At 48.5% G+C, this 19,140-nt stretch overlaps 1 protein-coding gene across 7 annotated transcripts in view; it reads right to left on the bottom strand.

Annotated features, from left to right (window-relative positions):
• Positions 1 to 19,140, bottom strand: part of dip2ca (disco-interacting protein 2 homolog Ca) — a 118,385-nt gene that overhangs the window by 45,551 nt on the left and 53,694 nt on the right. For 3 of the 7 annotated variants that reach the window (XM_062985906.1, XM_062985900.1, XM_062985901.1), the window contains exons 2-9: positions 15,990 to 16,061; positions 13,524 to 13,634; positions 11,561 to 11,686; positions 10,814 to 11,059; positions 9,563 to 9,688; positions 5,990 to 6,124; positions 3,659 to 3,778; positions 1,591 to 1,788 (exon numbers count right to left, since the gene is read on the bottom strand). In XM_062985906.1, the coding sequence (XP_062841976.1) occupies positions 1,591 to 1,788; positions 3,659 to 3,778; positions 5,990 to 6,124; positions 9,563 to 9,688; positions 10,814 to 11,059; positions 11,561 to 11,686; positions 13,524 to 13,634; positions 15,990 to 16,061 (1,134 nt within the window). The remainder of the gene's footprint in view (positions 1 to 1,590; positions 1,789 to 3,658; positions 3,779 to 5,989; positions 6,125 to 9,562; positions 9,689 to 10,813; positions 11,060 to 11,560; positions 11,687 to 13,523; positions 13,635 to 15,989; positions 16,062 to 19,140) is intronic. The other 4 variants (XM_062985902.1, XM_062985903.1, XM_062985905.1 and 1 more) reach the window with 3 other exon arrangements.

The following is a 19,140-nucleotide window of genomic DNA, read 5'->3' as shown; positions in this document are numbered from 1 at the left end:
GACTTTAATGCCCAATTTTGTCTGATGTAGGCATTGCTAATTATGCCCACTAGTGCCCTCCACTTTCTTTACAGGCACTTCGGGCTACTAAGCAGGGTCCTCGCACAGCGTTAAAGACCCCACCCACTTTCAGTCCGGTCTTTTCCCACCCGGCTGACTTTAATGCCCAATTTTGTCTGATGCAGGCATTGCTAATTATGCCCGCTAGTGCCCTCCACTTTGTACAGGCACCTCGGGCTACTAAGCAGGGTCCTTGCACAGCGTTAAAGACCCCACCCACTTTCAGTCCGGTCTTTTCCCACACGGCTGACTGTAATGCCCAATTTCGTCTGATGCAGGCATTGCTAATTGTGCCCGCTAGTGCCCTCCACTTTGTACAGGCACCTCGGGCTACTAAGCAGGGTCCTTGCACAGCGTTAAAGACCCCACCCATTTTCAGTACGGTCTTTTCCCACCCGGCTGACTGTAATGCCCAATTTCGTCTGATGCAGGCATTGCCAATAGTGCCCACTAGTGCCCTCCACTTTCTTTACAGGCACCTCGGGCTACTAAGCAGGGTCCTTGCACAGCGTTAAAGATCCCACCCACTTTCAGTCCGGTCTTTTCCCACCCGGCTGACTTTAATGCCCAATTTTGTCTGATGTAGGCATTGCTAATTATGCCCACTAGTGCCCTCCACTTTCTTTACAGGCACTTCGGGCTACTAAGCAGGGTCCTCGCACAGCGTTAAAGACCCCACCCACTTTCAGTCCGGTCTTTTCCCACCCGGCTGACTTTAATGCCCAATTTTGTCTGATGCAGGCATTGCTAATTATGCCCGCTAGTGCCCTCCACTTTGTACAGGCACCTCGGGCTACTAAGCAGGGTCCTTGCACAGCGTTAAAGACCCCACCCACTTTCAGTCCGGTCTTTTCCCACACGGCTGACTGTAATGCCCAATTTCGTCTGATGCAGGCATTGCTAATTATGCCCGCTAGTGCCCTCCACTTTGTACAGGCACCTCGGGCTACTAAGCAGGGTCCTTGCACAGCGTTAAAGACCCCACCCATTTTCAGTACGGTCTTTTCCCACCCGGCTGACTTTAATACCCAATTTCGTCTGATGTAGGCATTGCCAATAGTGCCCACTAGTGCCCTCCACTTTCTTTACAGGCACCTCGGGCTACTAAGCAGGGTCCTTGCACAGCGTTAAAGATCCCACCCATTTTCAGTACGGTCTTTTCCCACCTGGCAGACTTTAATGGCTAATTTTGTCAGATGGGCATTGCTAATTATGCCAATTGGTAGTAGAGCTGAGGTTTGTCTCAGTTTAGAATCCCAGAGCTGGTGTGCTAGTGCTAATTTACCGCTGCGCCACCCGAGCGTCCAGCGGCTGACCCTGCGCCCTGACCCCAGCTTGCAATTACTGTACTGTACTGCTGTATCTGTATGTATGACAAAGGCGTTCTAGTCTACTCTAGACATGACTGGCTGATAGCACCGCTGAGATTCAAACCTGGATCTCAGAGGTAGTGCGCCTGCATAACAGACCGCTGCACCACACAACTGCCTTAATAATTTATTCTACTTTATTGACCCATGTTATCCTTACCGTAGGTGAGGACGTAGAGCGGTTTGCCGTTGGTGTCCATGGTGGTGAGGCACGGCGCTTTAGGAGAGATGGTTCCCCAGCGCTGCAGCGCCGCCTCCAGGGACGGAGGCCAGTTGGTCACCACACCCAGCTGCTCTCCTCTCATGGTTATCATCTGAGCTCCCTCCGCCCGCGGCTGGTTCGGGTCCGGCTGCTGGACTGCACGCGAGAACATTGTAGGATCAGACACCCGTCTAGACGTGGTGCTCATCGATCACAGAGCAATACACAGACTGACTCGCTCGGTTTCAGGAAACCAGGGGTAACTGAAAGCTGCCAATCCACCTTCTGCATGTTTTTGGAAGGTAGGAGGACGAATCTTACAGAGCTAAGGTGTAAACCAAGGTTGCCAGATCCATTGTTTGTGGCCCCGGGTGCAGGGCAACACACATACACACACATTTTAGAGCAGCCAATCCACCTTCTGCATGTTGTTGAAAAATAGGACGACGTACTCTTGAGGAGCTAAGGTGTGAACCAAGGTTGCCAGATCCATTGTTTGTTGTATGAACACATTTCGTCCTGGTCGGTGTCGCCCCGGGTGTGACACACACACATTTAAGAGCAGCCAATCCACCTTCTGCATGTTTTTATAGGGTAGGAGGACGCACTCTTAAGGCGCTAAGATGTGAACCAAGGTTGCCAGATCTATTATTTGTGGTATAAACACAGTTCATCCTGATCGGTGCCGCCCCAGGTGTGACACACACACATTTAAGAGCAGCCAATCCACCTTCTGCATGTATGGAAGGTAGGAGGATGTATTCTTAAGGAGCTAAAGTGTGAACCAGGGTTGCCAGATCCATTGTTTGTTGTATGAACACATTTCGTCCTGGTCGGTGTCGCCCCGGGTGTGACACACACACACGTTTTAGAGCAGCCAATCCACCTTCTGCATTTATGGAAGGTAGGAGGATGTATTCTTAAGGAGCTAAAGTGTGAACCAGGGTTGCCAGATCTATCATTTGTGGTACAAACACAGTTCATCCTGATCGGTGCCGCCCCAGGTGTGACACACACACGTTTAAGAGCAGCCAATCCACCTTCTGCATGTTTTTATAGGGTAGGAGGACGCACTCTTAAGGCGCTAAGATGTGAACCAAGGTTGCCAGATCTATCATTTGTGGTATAAACACAGTTCATCCTGATCGGTGCCGCCCCAGGTGTGACACACACACGTTTTAGAGCAGCCAATCCACCTTCTGCATGTTTTTATAGGGTAGGAGGACACACTCTTAAGGCGCTAAGGTGTGAACCAAGGTTGCCAGATCCTTTGTTTGTGGTATAAATATATTTCATCCTGGTCTGTGTCGCCTCGGGTGTGACACACACACGTTTTAGAGCAGCCAATCCACCTTCTGCATTTATGGAAGGTAGGAGGATGTATTCTTAAGGAGCTAAGGTGTGAACCAGGGTTGCCAGATCCATCGTTTGTTGTATGAACACATTTCGTCCTGGTCGGTGCCGCCCCGGGTGTGACACACACACATTTAAGAGCAGCCAATCCACCTTCTGCATGTTTTTATGGGGTAGGAGGACGCACTCTTAAGGCGCTAAGGTGTGAACCAAGGTTGCCAGATCCATCGTTTGTGGTATAAACACAGTTCATCCTGATCGGTGCCGCCCCAGGTGTGACACACACACATTTCAGAGCAGCCAATCCACCTTCTGCATGTTGTTGAAAAATAGGAAGACTCTTGGGGAGCTAAGGTGTGAACCAAGGTTGCCAGATCCTTTGTTTGTGGTATAAATATATTTCATCCTGGTCGGTGTATCCCCGGGTGTGACACACACACACGTTTTAGAGCAGCCAATCCACCTTCTGCATTTATGGAAGGTAGGAGGATGTATTCTTAAGGAGCTAAGGTGTGAACCAGGGTTGCCAGATCCATCGTTTGTGGTATAAACACTTCATCCTGATCTTTTTAGAGGAGCCAATCCACCCTCTGCATGATTATGGAAAGTGACCGGATTAAACTCAGGTTCCCGAACGGAATTAACGCAGGGTGAGAACGCACTGTGAACCTACCCTCAAGAAGTTCCTCGAAGTCATCGACGAAGAACTCGCGGAGCGGGGGCCGCCTCGGCTGCTTCAGCGTGGTAACAAGCTGCTGGATCTTAGCGGAGACTCGACTGCTGACTGGCACGCCTGCAAAACACACACGCACACACACCCGTCAATAGCCGAAAGTACCCACTCAAACACGGTGGAGGCTAAAACAAACTCTTAGCTTGACTTATTATCTCAATTTTCATCTCCATCCAAACAAATCTCCGCTACAAAGGTTATTGATCGACGCCGCCGGCAAACCCAGAGGCCCCAAATGTCCCCAGGAAGCAAATTAAGCTGTCATAAGAGAGGCGGATCGATGCTTTCAATCACGGCCTGATCTCTGAGGATCTATCGACGGGAAGTCAGTCACGACAGAAATATAAGGACGCAGCGTTAATGAATAAACAGTGCAGGAGGGTGCACGTCAAGGACTCGTGTATTTAAAACCTTCTTTTGTTTGGAGACGGGACAGTTCGGTGGGTGTCATCTTCCTCAGACCGTCAGCCGACATTTAAAACACGAGCCCTCAGGTTTAGCCTACCGATATTGTGCTATCAACCTGACCAGCCATCCAACAGGCAACTGGCAGTGCCTAAAAGTGACCATGTGACCAGAGCTGGCAGGTCAGGGTGCCTGCACGTTAGGTGGATGACTATTTGTAGGCTATATGGCGCTCTGTGTGAAGAAGGGTGTTTTGGTAGTCACCGCTTCTTATTACCTGTCAGGGGCGGAGTCACTCAGAGAGTCGTATAGTGCACGGACAGACACACTAAGCCTCTCCCTGGTAAGGTAAGGAACCCAGTCGACCCCCCTTCTCTTAACTGTACAGCCTAAATTCGGACTCCAGAGCTCGAGATCTCAGCAGTCCGAGGTATCTGTGGTTGAGGGGTGCAGACAGGCCAGTCTAGCACCTGCACTCCGGTACCACAAAGCCACACGGTTTTAGCGTATGCGGCTTGGAACTGTAGCTTAATCCAGCAGGGGCGTCTAAATCGCTATTAAAACACGAGCTCTTAGGTTTAGCCTGTCAGTACTGTGCTATCAACCTGACCAGCCATCCAACAGGCACAACTGGCAGTGCCTAAAAGGGAGGTGGTTGACAGGGTCCTATTGCAGCACTCTTATAGGCTATATGGCCTCTGTTTAAATGAGCTTGCTGCAGAAGTCACCGTCTGCAGGAGGCAGAGTCTCTTAGAGAGTCGTACCGTGCACGGACGGACTCCCTCACCTCTTGTGCAGGCACCTCGACCGGCCAGCAGAGGTCGCATTTGCAACAGCAGCTTAAATTCGGACTCGAGAGCTCAAGATCTCAAGATCTCAGCAGTCTGAGGTGTCTGTGGTTGTATTTTTATTAGGAGACTGGTCTGGAGCGCAGACAGGCCAGTCTAGCACCTGCACTCCGGTACTACAAAGCCACAATGCTTTAGTGCGAGCAGCATGCGGCTTGGAATTCGTCAAATTCGCGTCTAAATCGTTATTCGTGGTGCATTTATAGTCATCCAATGAGCGCACACAGGACAGATGCTAGATAGTCAGACCACAACACATCTTCTCGCCTCACCTGATTGGCTGAACACAAAGCAGTACATTTTCATAAATTCATAAATTTGTTGTATGAACACATTTCGTCCTGGTCGGTGCCGCCCCAGGTGTGAAACACACATATTTTAGAGCAGCCAATCCACCTTCTGCATGTTGTTGAAAAATAGGAAGACTACTCTTGAGGAGCTAAGGTGTGAACCAAGGTTGCCAGATCCATTGTTTGTGGTATAAATATATTTCATCCTGGTCTGTGTCGCCTCGGGTGTGACACACACACACGTTTTAGAGCAGCCAATCCACCTTCTGCATGTATGGAAGGTAGGAGGATGTATTCTTAAGGAGCTAAAGTGTGAACCAGGGTTGCCAGATCCATCGTTTGTTGTATGAACACATTTCGGCCTGGTCGGTGCCGCCCCGGGTGTGACACACACACACACACACGTTTAAGAGCAGCCAATCCACCTTCTGCATGTTTTTATAGGGTAGGAGGACGCACTCTTAAGGCGCTAAGATGTGAACCAAGGTTGCCAGATCTATCATTTGTGGTATAAACACAGTTCATCCTGATCGGTGCCGCCCCAGGTGTGACACACACACATTTTAGAGCAGCCAATCCACCTTCTGCATGTTGTTGAAAAATAGGAAGACTACTCTTGAGGAGCTAAGGTGTGAACCAAGGTTGCCAGATCCATTGTTTGTGGTATAAATTCACAGGTGAAATGAAGTGGCGCACACACACTGGACACACACACACTGATTACTCACCATCTCCGGTCTCCATGAGCTTTGCGTTGCCATACTTCTGGGTGGTACGTGGCACCGTGGACACCTGCGGCCGCTCCACTTGGCTCGGATGCTCTGAGGCGTAGGTGGTGACATCGGGAGGAGCCGAGTGGTTCTCTGGGTGTCAAGAAAGCACAGCGGTCAGAGGACGCGTCAATAAAGACCAGGAAAACCAGCACGTTTGAGATGTAGGGCGAGAGAGGGTGGTGGGCGATGAGATGACAGGATGGAGATGGATGGACTTCCCCTGCTTTAAATAATTACAGTCCCTGTTACGCCGCTCCGTTTCTCCTCTGGGTTGTAAATCTCCTGCTATCCGCGGCCTATTATTCACCGCCCGTAACCTCCCGGGTCCTTCGGATGCATTAAACAGCCCCCTGCGGAGCAGCTGCCGGAACGTAACGGCGCCCATCGCCCCGAGACGATGCGCTGTCAGGAAGGCCGTGATGCCGACGCATTGCTTGAAGTGATGTTTTGTTTGTCGTGCTTTGGGGGCAGCCGGCTGAACCAGGCGCTCTGGGAACTTGTAAACGGTGGCGTCGTGTCTGACATTACCCACGCTCCGTTACGTCGCGATCGGGCCGCTGTGTGATGTGTGTAAGGGCTCGCAATTTGGACTCTTGGTGCCGATCACGACGAGAATTACAACGAGGTTCGAGCCGCTCGCCCGACTCGAATGGAAGGAGCTGTTCCGGTTCAACTTAGCCAGTATAAAAAAGCACTTTTATTTTTATCAACACTTGATGACGGGTGACGGATCTGATTTGCCATGGGTGGCGCTATTGAGCAGCACCTACGAGCCATGTATTAATTGTGAGACGATCTGATAAAGCATCACTGATGTAAACACCAGTTACTTTTGCTATGGTGCGGCGACAACAGCAACAGTAACATACTTAGTTTACTAACCGATTTTAATGTTACAATGCAACACTGTTAGGCATAAATGAATAGGGCTGTACCATACTGGCAGACCTGACAAAGGGATGAGGTTTTCTATTCTTGTGAGGAAATTAAAGGCAACTCTCACACTGGCTATGATACGTAGCCAAAAGTATGTGAACCCCTGCTTATAAAATAAGGAATTTCATTCAGAGCAAACCAGCAGGTACCATACTGACAGACCTGACAAAGGGATGAGGGTTTTATTTCTTATTAAGAGATTAATGATAAGAGGCGAGTCGGCAAAGTCACACTGGCTACAATACATAGCCAAAAGTAAGTGAACCCCTGCTTAGAATCTTGTGGGCTTATAAAATGAATAGGGATTTTATTTAGGGCAAAGTAGCCTGTACCATACTGACAGACCTGACAAAGGGATGAGGGTTTTCTTATCCTTGTGAGGGAGTTAAAGGTAGCAGAGTCACATTGGGTACAATACGCAGCCGAAAGTAAGTGAACCCCTGCTTATAATCTTGTGGACTATAAAATGAATAGGGGTTTTATTTAGGGCAAAGCAGCCTGTACCATACTGACAGACCTGACAAAGGAATGAGGTTTTTGATCTGTAGAAATTAATACACAGCCAAAAGTATGTGAACCCCTGCTTATAAAATGAATAGGGGTTTTATTTAGGGCAAAGCAGCCGACACCATACTGACAGACCTGACAAAGGGATGAGGGTTTTTTTTATCCTTGTGAGGGAGTCAAAGGCAGCTGATGGAGGAAACCCACCTGAACACTGGAGAACGTGCAAACTCTACACAGAAAGCACCTGGATGGCTCCACCTGTGCTACCCACTGAGCCACGATGCTGCCCTGATCCCATACAGTAAAAGCGCAGTAGTTCAGGGGACCGAATACCTAATATTCAGGGTACCGGACCTTCACAGGGACGTAAATCTACCGAGCTCTACGGCCGAGAGCAAATGGAAGAACCTGTTTTCCTAAATTGTGTTATTTAATCCGCGGCCTCGTTTCAGTTCTGCCGTCTGCGCTGCTCGAGGTGAATTTATAGCCGTGTATCCTGATTCCATCAACGTTTCCATAATCGCATTCGCCGGTTCTGCAGCGGCAGAGCTCGATTCGGCTTAAACCTTCGCTAAAAGTGCAGGCATTAGTCATGCGGCTGACAGAAATGAGTCAGGACTGCGGCGAGCGGCTGGCTGGCTGCGTGTCGCGCTGGTTATAAAGCCAGACGGCTGGTGCTCGTGCGCAAGCACTCGATATGAAAAAAACCCCGATTTATTTCTATACCTGTCAAAAAGCTAAACGGGATCGGGGAGCGGTGTCGGAGGAAACACCCAGCAGCCGGGTTTTCTTACGTAACGGAGCAGAAATAACTTGTGCTTGGTCACGAGCTCTCTCTCCGAGTGACGCGAGCGCTAATGAGTTCCCGGCGTGACCGGAGGGGTTCGCAGAGGCCGGGCGGACCGGCGGGAGAGTCTGAAGATATAAAATGAAGGAAAATCATCAGGAATATTTGGAGATAATTCGTTTAATTTTCTCCTCGTTTAGCTACCGAGCACAGGGTAAAGTCTAGCACAGGGTCGCTCCGTGAACACGTGACTCTTGATTTTGTCTGCCACGGAACAGCTGAGCACTGAGTACGTGGCACCATGACTGGCTAGTGATGCTGCCATTCGTCCACCCAAACAGCGAAACCAATGGGGTCCCTCTAACTCCCAGCTTTGGATGGTTATGGTATCAGCTAAACTAATTAAGAAAAACCCTGCAAAGGGCACCAATCCATCCACACACACCCAGTTTAACTGCTGTAACCTGGAGGAGATCCAGTGACCAGAAGTGAGAAGCTGACCCTGGTGTACTGGACCCATGTTGCTATGTGACACCCATTTTACCAGCTGCGCCACCGTGCCATACAGCTAAATTGTGTTGATATTTTTGCCTGTTTACTGTAAACAATGGAGAATTTAATCCAGTCGCTTGGATGATCCAAGGTTAGAAGGTTTTTTTTAATACAAGGAGACATTTCCGGTTTTTAGGCTGATGTTTAGGCCTGAAAGCTGAGAACTGAGTACGTGGCACCAAGACTGGCTAGTGACGATGCCATTCGTCCACCCAAACAGCAAAGCCAATGGGGTCCCTCTAACTCCCAGCTTTGGATGGTTATGGTATCAGCTGAACTAATTAAGAAAACCCTGTGAAGGGCACCAATCCATCCCAGGGGGGTGCACACACACACACACCCAGTTTATCTGCTGTAACCTGGAGGAGATACAGTGACTGGAGTGAGAAGCTGACCCTGGTGCACTGGACCCATGTTGCTTTGGAAATGTAATGGAAATGAAACACCAAGAAGAAAGTTACAGACCTACACACACACACTTTTACAGGGTCAAATAGACAATAATGAACACACACACACAGACGGACCATCGGACGTTACGCCTCAAGATACGAAAAACATCGGACGCTATGAAACACACAAACATCAAACATGAAACACGGAGGAACCTGAAGAACCACACGCAGCATGTCCAGCAGGTCTGAAGGTCATGAAGATGAGTAGAAATGACAGGGAGCTGAGTGCTGAGTGCTGAGTGTACGTCGGTGGGTAATGGTGACATGGGGGGGGGCGGCGTTCATACTGACCATCCGACTCCAAGGGTGGCGGCCAAAGGAGGTCGGATCCGAACTCGCAGGAGCGACGGAGCGAGTTCCCGTTCTCAGCGACGCCGAGCATGGCTTTCCGCTTCAGCGAGAGGTGAGCGATCGGCCCTGGATTCGGAGCAGGGGGGAGGAGGGGAGAGAATCGGAGGCTTAGAGACGGACGGGCCGGTACCGAACACGGGCTGTGGTCGGGGCGGCTCAGGTGAGAAATCGTATCACACACACATACACACACATCTCTTGCCAACAAATCAAATCAGTCGCCGCTACCACGCCGAGTTGTGCCGAACCCTGAAAAGAATAAACATGCACGACTTATATACGACCTCCATATTTGTCCGAAACGCCCAATACTGGGTGTGCGGGCGACTCTAAGTGCCACTTGTTTTCTTTTTGCCGGGTCTGCTTTTAGATGGCGCCACTCGTGATCGGGTAACACGGACAGCACAGCAAGAGGCAGGAATAGAACTCATAGAAGAGGAAGAATTAGAACATAAAAGCAGCCAGCATGCAATAAAAAGCTCAAATTATTCATTCCTGTTGGCTGCTCCCATCAGGGGGCGCCACCGTGGATCACACGTGGAACAGTTTTTACCCCGGATGCCCTTTCTGAACCAGTTCTGATATTTATCCGGGCGTGTTCCCGCTATGGCTTGGTTCGTGTTACACCATGCGGCCTGTGTTTGTGAGCCCAGGCTGGGATTCGAACCCCCGGAACTTCACACCTCTTGTGCAGGAACCTAAAGCAGCCAGCAGGAACCCATTCGACCCTCCCTCCCTCCCTCGGACACTTCAAAGTGTGTCTGTTTACCGCCCGGCCAGGTCGGCAGCAGGGCAGAGTTTCGAGATCTGCTGCGTCACTTGAGCGTGTGAGATTGTACTCATTGTTGCCATAGTAACACGGTGTGTACAGGGCCTGACACGCCCTCCATCCGACCCCTTCTTATCTGCCCGTATGATTCGTGCATGAGGCCGGTCTCGCGCATGGAGAGTCGCACGTCCTGTACAGACGCCTTGGACTACTAACCAGGGTCCTTAGGCAGTGTCGAAGACCCCGCCCCCTATTTAGTCCTGTCTTTTCTCACCCAGCAGACTTCAGTGGTCAATCTGCCGATCATGCCTGCTACGGGGCGCCAAGTTGACCGGTAGCAGAGCTGAGATCCCTGGGCCTTAATCGTGTAGCAGACGAAGGCGACAGAGACGACAGTTAGAGAGTAAAAGACGCGCGCTTACCTGACTTGCCCATGTGCGTCTGCGCCAGGACGTCGGCGAGCCGGCTGGCGGCCCCGCTGCCTCCGCTCTGGGTGGACGAGGACGAGGACGAGGTGGTGGAGCCGTGGTGGATGGCGCGGCTGATCCAGTGCTCCATGCTGGTGCTGCCCTGGCTGGAGGTGGGCGTGCCCTCGCCGTGGACGCCCTCCTCTTCCGAGCCGGACGACGTGTCTGTCAGGGGGGGCAGGGACGAGAGCGGGGAGAGGCCTAGTGAGAGTCACTCACACCCACGCTGCGCTCCGCTCAGGAGGTGGAGTCGCGGGGTGGGTGGAGCTCGACTGGTTAGCGGAAAAGGTTTGGTTTCACCTGTCTGACCCATCGCAGTGATATTTGCCCCCCAGACACTTCAGACTGGACGTCTGTGAGGGATCTGACCCTCGTAAAAACATAGTCAGTCTAGCCAGAAATGTGACAAACCAACAGCATCTATTGAGATGCTATATGGTGTACCACAAGGTTCAGTTCTGGGTCTCTTAAAGTTAGTATTTAAATTAATAATGGGCGCAAGGCAAACAGTAACACCCTGGACGGGGCGCCAGTCCATCACAGGGAAAACACACATCCACACACACACACACACACACTCATACACACACACACCCATTCATCTATAGGGCAATTCAGTGTCTCCAATTAACCTGACCGCATGTTTGTAAAAGCTGTGTGTGTGTTGATGTGTGTGAGATGCTGGGCGGAGTTGAGACTCACCTGGAGGGGTGTAGGCGTCCATGGAGGTCTGCACCACCAGGGAGCGACGTTTGGAGGGCATAGGGACCGCCACCTTCCTCTCCTTGTGTTTGGCCAGAGCCGCCTGTACCGCTTCTGTGTGGACATCTAAAAAAAAAAGAAAGAAAGATGGGGTCAGAATGTACGGGATATGGGGGAAGGGGGCGGGGGCTCGGTGGGTAGAAGGTCCTGGGGAGGTCCTGGGGTTTGCATGTTCTCCCTGTGTCAGGTAGAGACGCCTGCACTAGCATGGATTCCACTGTGCTGGTGACATTGGGGTCCTCTTCGGCCAGTGTGGGCAGGGCTAGCGGCACGATTCCGACGTGCAGGATGTCACCGCGCATCATGTCAACCGATGCCCGAATGACATGCTGGTTCATTATTTGCCCAACCGGGATCCGCCAGTAGCGGTACGGACACAGACGGCTTAGCGTCCTACAGACGTACAAGCGTCCTACTCACCAGGAACGTAATTGTTCATCTTTTACGTCCGTTCCTCAGAACAATGCGGCTCGTTTTATTTGTTCTATTCTAAATAACGTCTGAAACGATCTGTGCCAACGACGACAGACGCTGCGGTGACGAACGCTGCCCACTGACGCACTTCATCTTTCACGCGGCTAAACGTTTAGTCATAACCCAATACAGAAATGATCACTGCTGTGTATTAATGTCCGGTCTGGTCATTCAGCCTGAATTGTTATTGGACAGGTGTATTGAGTAATCAAGCGCACCATGATTCATTCCCAACTCTTATTTTACAAATTTAAATTTTACATATATTTTATATATATTATAAATTTGGTAATTTGGTAAATTTATTGGTTAATTATGACGTTTTGTTCCTACAAAATGTGAAGATTTTATTGGTTAATTAATATTAACCAATAAAATCAACTATTTTTAAAGGAATAAAATGTCATAATTAACCAACAAAATTACCAAATTTTGTTAAAATTAAACGTCATAATTAACCAATAAAATCACCAAATTTTTTTTTTTTTTTTTTTTTTTTTTTTTTATAATTTTTTTTTTTTTGAAGACATTACAAGCAAGTCACATCAAAGATTTTCTTAACATTTTCTAACAATGCCTTTATCTTTTTCATTTTATTAAAATCACCAAATTTTATAGAGACAAAATGTCATAACTAATAAAATTGACAATGTTTTTAGGAGCAAATTGTCAATATTAACCAATAAAATCACCTATTTGTAACGGAATAAAAGTTCATAATTAACCAATAAAATTACAAAATTTTAAAGGAATAAACGTTCATAATTAACCAATAAAATCACCAAACTTTGTAGAAATAAAACTTCATAATTAATCAATAAAATCACCAAATTATGTAGAAACAAAACGTCTTAATTAACCAATAAAATCCCCTATTTTTAAAGGAATAAATGTCATAATTAAGCAATAAAATTACATATTTTTAAAGGAATAAAATGTCATAATTAACCAATAAAATCACCAATTTGCAAAGGAATAAAATGTCATAATTAGCAATTCAATTACCAAATTTTAAAGGAATAAAATGTCATAATTAACCAATAAAATCACCTATTTGTAAAGGAATAAAATGTCCTAATTAGCAATTCAATTACCAAATTTTAAAGGAATAAAACGTCATAATTAACCAATAAAATCACCACATTTTGTAGGACTTCAGGCCCTTCAGAACAGAAAGGCACCAAAATCTTAAATCTTCAGCAATGACATCAAGCGCGGTCCGATCCAGTCTGTGTCGTAACTGGAACCTTTGGCACTGAACCATCAGCTGAAGCAAAACGGTTTCGGTTTACTGGTTCCAAACCTGAACTTCCTGTACTGTGCAGAGTAAAAGAACCCCCCACACACCACCCCTCCAAAAACAATCCCACAGGGCCTCAGTAAGAACGCTGAGATGTGCTGATTGTGTCCCACCACGCTGCTGACTCACCTGATCTGTAGCGCTCGTCCCGGGTGCCAGAGGAGCGTCTGCGGTGGTACCTGGAGGCGGAGGACGGGACCATGGGGGGCCTGCGCTCGTGTGCCATGGACACTTCCAGCCCTGAAGGACGAAGAGAGAAAGAGGGAAAGTGTTTTTGAGAGAGCAGAGAGAGGAAAGGAGGATTATGCAACCCTGTAAGAAACGATGCAGGCGCTGCTTCCATTACTCACACGCCTTACATCATTCCTCGTGCATCTCGTTTCTCCGGCTCGAGACGTGCAGCAGGACCGAGAGCTTTTTTTTCCTCTCGGAATCTGCTCAGCTTGAACATGAGCTCCTGCACGACTTCAATATTAGATGTTTTTTTTTTTTTTTTGTACACTTTGGTAGCAATGACTAAGGTGTTATAGCTAGCATTCTTCCAAATGAAATCCAGTAATAATAATTGATATTTATTTATTTATTAGGATTTGAACGTCATGTTTTACACTTTGGTTACATTCAGGACAGGAACGGTAGTTACTCATTACATAAGATTCATCAGTTCAAGTCTTTGGTGTCAAACATTTATAGACAATCGTGCAATCGTGGGAATCGAACCCAGGTGATGTGACAGTGCTTCCCACCAAGCCGCCCTAATAGTCAATAAACCAACAGGCCTGAATTCTATCTAGTGCAGGGGGGGGGGGTTGTTTCAATCAGTACAAAAACCCACTTATCCTGATTGGTTGGATATTGATGGATGGTTAAATTACAGATGTTTTTTTCTCGTCCTGCACATCTACCTTCATGATTTGCATTCCTCCTTCCGCCATCCTTTTGGTAGCCATGACAACAGTGTTAAAAGTTAGCTGACTTAGTAGTATATACGCCATCTAGCGGGCATAATTGGATGAGGTGGGGTCTTCGAACGCTGTTAAAGGACCCTGATTAGCAGGTAGATAGAGGTGCCTGTGCAGAGTGCATGGGTGGAAAAGGGTTCCGCTAAGGGCTGCGCGCGGGTCGGCAGCAATATACCCTCCTCGAGTGCAGTCAGGGATCCACCAGCAGCGGAAGACAGATTGACAATGAAATTGGAAGAAAATGGGTGAAAATGCATAAATAAAATAAATAAAAACGTAACTTGATGAGTACGGGTTTCAGACGCCGCCTCACGGTCCACAAACAACCCAGACGAACGTTTGGCTTTGACTCAGGCGTCATTACACATGAATTATTTTACACATCCGAACACCGTCCGTCCCCGCAGCACGAACACGCGCCGTACCTCGGCCGTTAGGTCATGTTTTATTCACGACCGGCCCGAGGCTGCCTGTTGCTGTGGAGACAAACGCGCTCGGCATCAACAGAGCAGCCGCGGCATCCAGAGCGGGAGAGAAAATAAAAAATAACACCCGGACCGTTTCTAACACAATAGAAGCAGGAAAAAGAAAATATGACTCTAAAAGATCAGTCAGTGCTGAGACAAAGACGAAAGCGCTGAGCGTTCGCTCGCGGAGGATCGCCTGCTGATGGCGGCGGCGCGTCCCCATTACGTTTTAATGACGTCTCGCAATCAACGAACGCGAAAGTCGGATTGCTATGTGTACTTTAAATCAGGAAGGAAGTCATATTTAATATTTAATACGAGGAAGAACCTTAAACCTGTAGCCTTACATGACCTAGAGAGGATTATGATGGTTCAGGTGAAGTAAACACAGAGGGGGAAGGCCGAGCACCTTTGCTGAAGGCTTTGGGTCAGGATTATGATGAGGTCTTTAATTCGGGGGGGGGGGGGAGAGAGCTTATTAGTGAGCTCAGGGTTACAGAACGATCTGCTCTCTTAATGAGCCTTTCAAACTACAAGAATCTTAATACACCAATGAGGCATATCATTATGACCACCTTCCTAATATTGTGTTGGTCCCCCTTTTGCCCGTCGAGGCATGGACTCCACTAGACCCCTGAAGGTGTGCTGTGGTATCTGGCACCAAGATGTCAGCAGCAGATCCTTTTTCTCCTATAAGTTGTGAGGTGGGGCCTCCATGGATCGGACTTGTTTGTCCAGCACGTCCCACAGATGCTGGACTGGATTGAGATCTGGGGATTTTGGAGGCTCCTCAAACCATTTCTGAAGCATTTGTGCTTTGTGTCAGGGAGCATCATCCTGCTGAAAGAGGCCACAGCCATCAGGGAATACCGTCTCCATGAAAGGGTGTACACGGTCTGGAACAATGCTTAGGTAGGTGCTACGAGTCAAAGTAACATCCACATGGATGGCAGGACCCATGGTTTCCCAGCAGAACGTTGCCCAAAGCATCACCACTGAGGACTGGTGTGCTAGCGTGTTAGAAGAAATACAAATTTTGAATTTGAAGGGAGTGATGGAGCACTGATTCCGACGTTGGCGTACATTCGAAAGTGTTCAAGCTGCTTAGCTATTCTCAGGGCTGCGATGAACGTCCAACCGTGCACAGAGAAGATAAACAATCGTACCTGGAGGATGCGGCAGGTAAGCACCGATTAATTTCGCTCTCTTCTTCTCGTAGCCTTTCTGTGTGATGTCACCTGGACACAGTAAAAGGAAAATTTGTAAATATAATTGGTCTGAAAACCTGGTGATGCATTTTACGTCATCCTACGTTTTTATGACGCAGCTCCGCAGCACAGCAACAGTTTTAAGCGACCAAACGAAGGAACCGAGTGAAAGAGCGCTACACGGTTTATAATGATTAATGCCTTGACGTTTTAATTTGATTCCCATCACCCAGCATTAACCGCCAGGGTCGTCACGTCTCGCTGGAAATTGCGAGAAGTTTCGGAGCAGAACATGCGAGGGCAGAGACGGCAGGCGAGAGTCTCGGCATGTAAAGCCTCATTTACTTTTAATGATCCCAACGTTTGTCTTCAGGTGGCATGTAAAGCATCAAGTTATTGATTTTTTTCCAGCGACGGCACCCAAGTGGCGCAGCGGGATATAAACATAATCGGCAGTGCCTGCAGCTGACACTACTCTATCCCAACCCTAACCCTAATCCAGCCCTAACCCTAATCCAACCCTAACCCTAATCCAACCCTAACCCAATTCTAATTCAACCCTAACCCAGCCCTAACCCTAATGTAACCCTAACCAGCCCTAACCCTAATCCAACCCTAACCCAACCCTAATTCAACCCTAACCCTAACCAGTCCTAACCCTAATGTAACCCTAATCCAGCCCTAACCCTAATGTAACCCTAACCCAGCCCTAACCCTGATGTAACCCTAACCCTAATGTAATCCAATCCTATCCCAGCCCTAACCCTAAAGTAACCCTAACCCTAATCCAACCCTAACCCCACCCTAACCCTAATCCAATCCTATCCCAACCCTAACCCTAACCAGCCCTAACCCTAATCCAATCCTATCCCAGCCCTAACCCTAATCCAACCCTAACCATAGCCTAACCCAAATCCAACCCTAACCCTAATCCAACCCTTACTGGGGAAGCCGGGGTCAAAGCGCAGTCATTCTTTGGCGGTCCTGAGGCCAAGAGGGTTAGGGGCCTTGCTCAAGGACCTAACAGTGGCTTCCCACAGCTGCAGGTCCACAAACTGGTCCTCAAAACTGAGCATTTGTTCTTTTTTTACTGGACTAGTAATCAAATGATCGCTGGTTCACTGCCAGGTTGCCACTATTGGGTACTTGAGCAAGACCCTTAACACTCATTTGTTTAAACAATATACTGTCACAGTACTGCACATCACTTTGGATAAAAGCATCTGCTGAACGTAAAATATGAAGCACATGGGGCATTGAAGAACAACATGAATGGGTGGGTTCTCCTTGATATGAGCAGTTCGGGTGGATGAATGAGCGCTATCAGTCAGGAGAATGAAACTGAATGAAACTGACCGGCTTTTCTTTGATCTGAGGTTCTTCAGATCCGGCTGGAAAAAGACTGAGCAGACGAACGACACGGCGGCTGAGCAACCAGCCCGGTCCTCCTCAGTTCCTTCAGATGGTTCTTTTATTAATCGGCGAGCTGCCCGGCTCCTGAGGAACTCTTTAAAGGAACTGAGTAAGGACGGCTGGTGTTTGATCCCTCCAGAGCCTCTGGGCTGATTAGCGGTGCAGACTCTCTCGCTCTCTCTGGCTTTTGTAGCTTCCGGTTTAATATAGTTCTTTTTTCGAGGCGCGGCTGCAGGACGGAGATGAATTACTAGTTGGGAACCGAGGATGAGACCGAAGACACAGGGGAGGATTTAAAAAAAGAGGCAGGATGATTCACTTCCTCGCACCCACACGCCGACCATCAAAAGTCCGTCACTCGCCTTGTGTCCCTCCTCCGTCTTTTCGGTCTGTCTCCCCCTTTCCGTTTCTTCAAAAAACTGTGCATTCCTTTTTTGGTGCTTCTGAAGTCGAGAGGGTTAGGGGCCTCGCTCAAGGACCAAACAGTGGTTGAGTGGCTGGGATTCGAACCCTCAACCTTCTGGTTGGTAACCCACAGCTCTACCCGCTAGGTCCTCAAAAACTGTGCATTCCTGAAGCCGAGAGGGTTAGGGGCCCTGCTCAAGGACCAAACAGTGGCTGCATGGCTGGGATTTGAACCAACAACATTCTAGTTGGTAACTTACAGCTCTACACGCTAGGTCCTCGAAAAGATCCCTAAAAACGTTGGCGCCCCAGAAGCCAAGAGGGTTAGGGGCCTTGCTCAAGAGCCAAACAGTGGCTGCATGGAAGAGCCGGAATTCAAACCCACAACCTTCTAGTTGGTAACCAACAGCTCAACTCAAAAACTGTGCATTCATCCAACCCTAACCCTAATGTAACCCTAACCCTAATCCAACCCTAACCCTAATCCAACCCTAACCCTGATGTAACCCCTAACCCTAATGTAACCCTAACCCTAATCCAACCCTAACCCTAATCCAACCCTAACCCTAATCCAACCCTAACCCTGATGTAACCCCTAACCCTAATGTAACCCTAACCCTGATGTAACCCCTAACCCTAATGTAACCCTAACCCTAATCAAACCCTACCCTATTCCAGCCCTAACCCTACCCCTAATCTAACCCTAATCCAACCCTCACCCAGCCCTAACCGGGATTTGAACCCACAACCTTCTAGTTGGTAACCCACTGTCTCATTTACTACTGTCTCATTTTTTGTCTCTTGATTTCTTGGACTGGTTTTCCTTTGCGTTTCTTTTGTAAAGCTGGGTTACAGGTACTGAGGTATGAAGGAACAAACTGAACAGACTGATGAACTGAACAGGTCCAGAATGCAGCGGGCCGGTCTGTGCCGTGCCTCTGCAGTATGAAGCCACTCCTCTGCCGCGCCACGCCGACATGCGGTGGAAAGAATCTGCAGTGTTGGAAAGCTGGAGATCAGAAGTGAAAACTGTCTGTGATCATCCGAAGGGATTCCAGACGGGCCGAGTTACTGCAGAGCAGAGAACTGAAGCTGATGTGTGGGACGGGACGGTCGGGGGAGGCGACAAAATACAAAATCCTACAGCACTTTATTTTACAATTACTGGATATAGCCAAAAGTATGTAGACACCCCCTCTTATTATGAAGTTTTTGGTGTGCTGTTTTTATAGGAAGATATAGAAGCACTTTGTACTTCTACAATTACTGACTGTAGTCCATCTGTTTCTCT

Source organism: Trichomycterus rosablanca, chromosome 23 (genome assembly GCF_030014385.1).
Source record: "Trichomycterus rosablanca isolate fTriRos1 chromosome 23, fTriRos1.hap1, whole genome shotgun sequence".
In the NCBI taxonomy this organism is placed as follows: Eukaryota; Metazoa; Chordata; class Actinopteri; order Siluriformes; family Trichomycteridae; genus Trichomycterus; species Trichomycterus rosablanca.
Note: the sequence above shows the minus strand (reverse complement) of the source record. Positions and strands in the feature narration are given on the sequence as shown.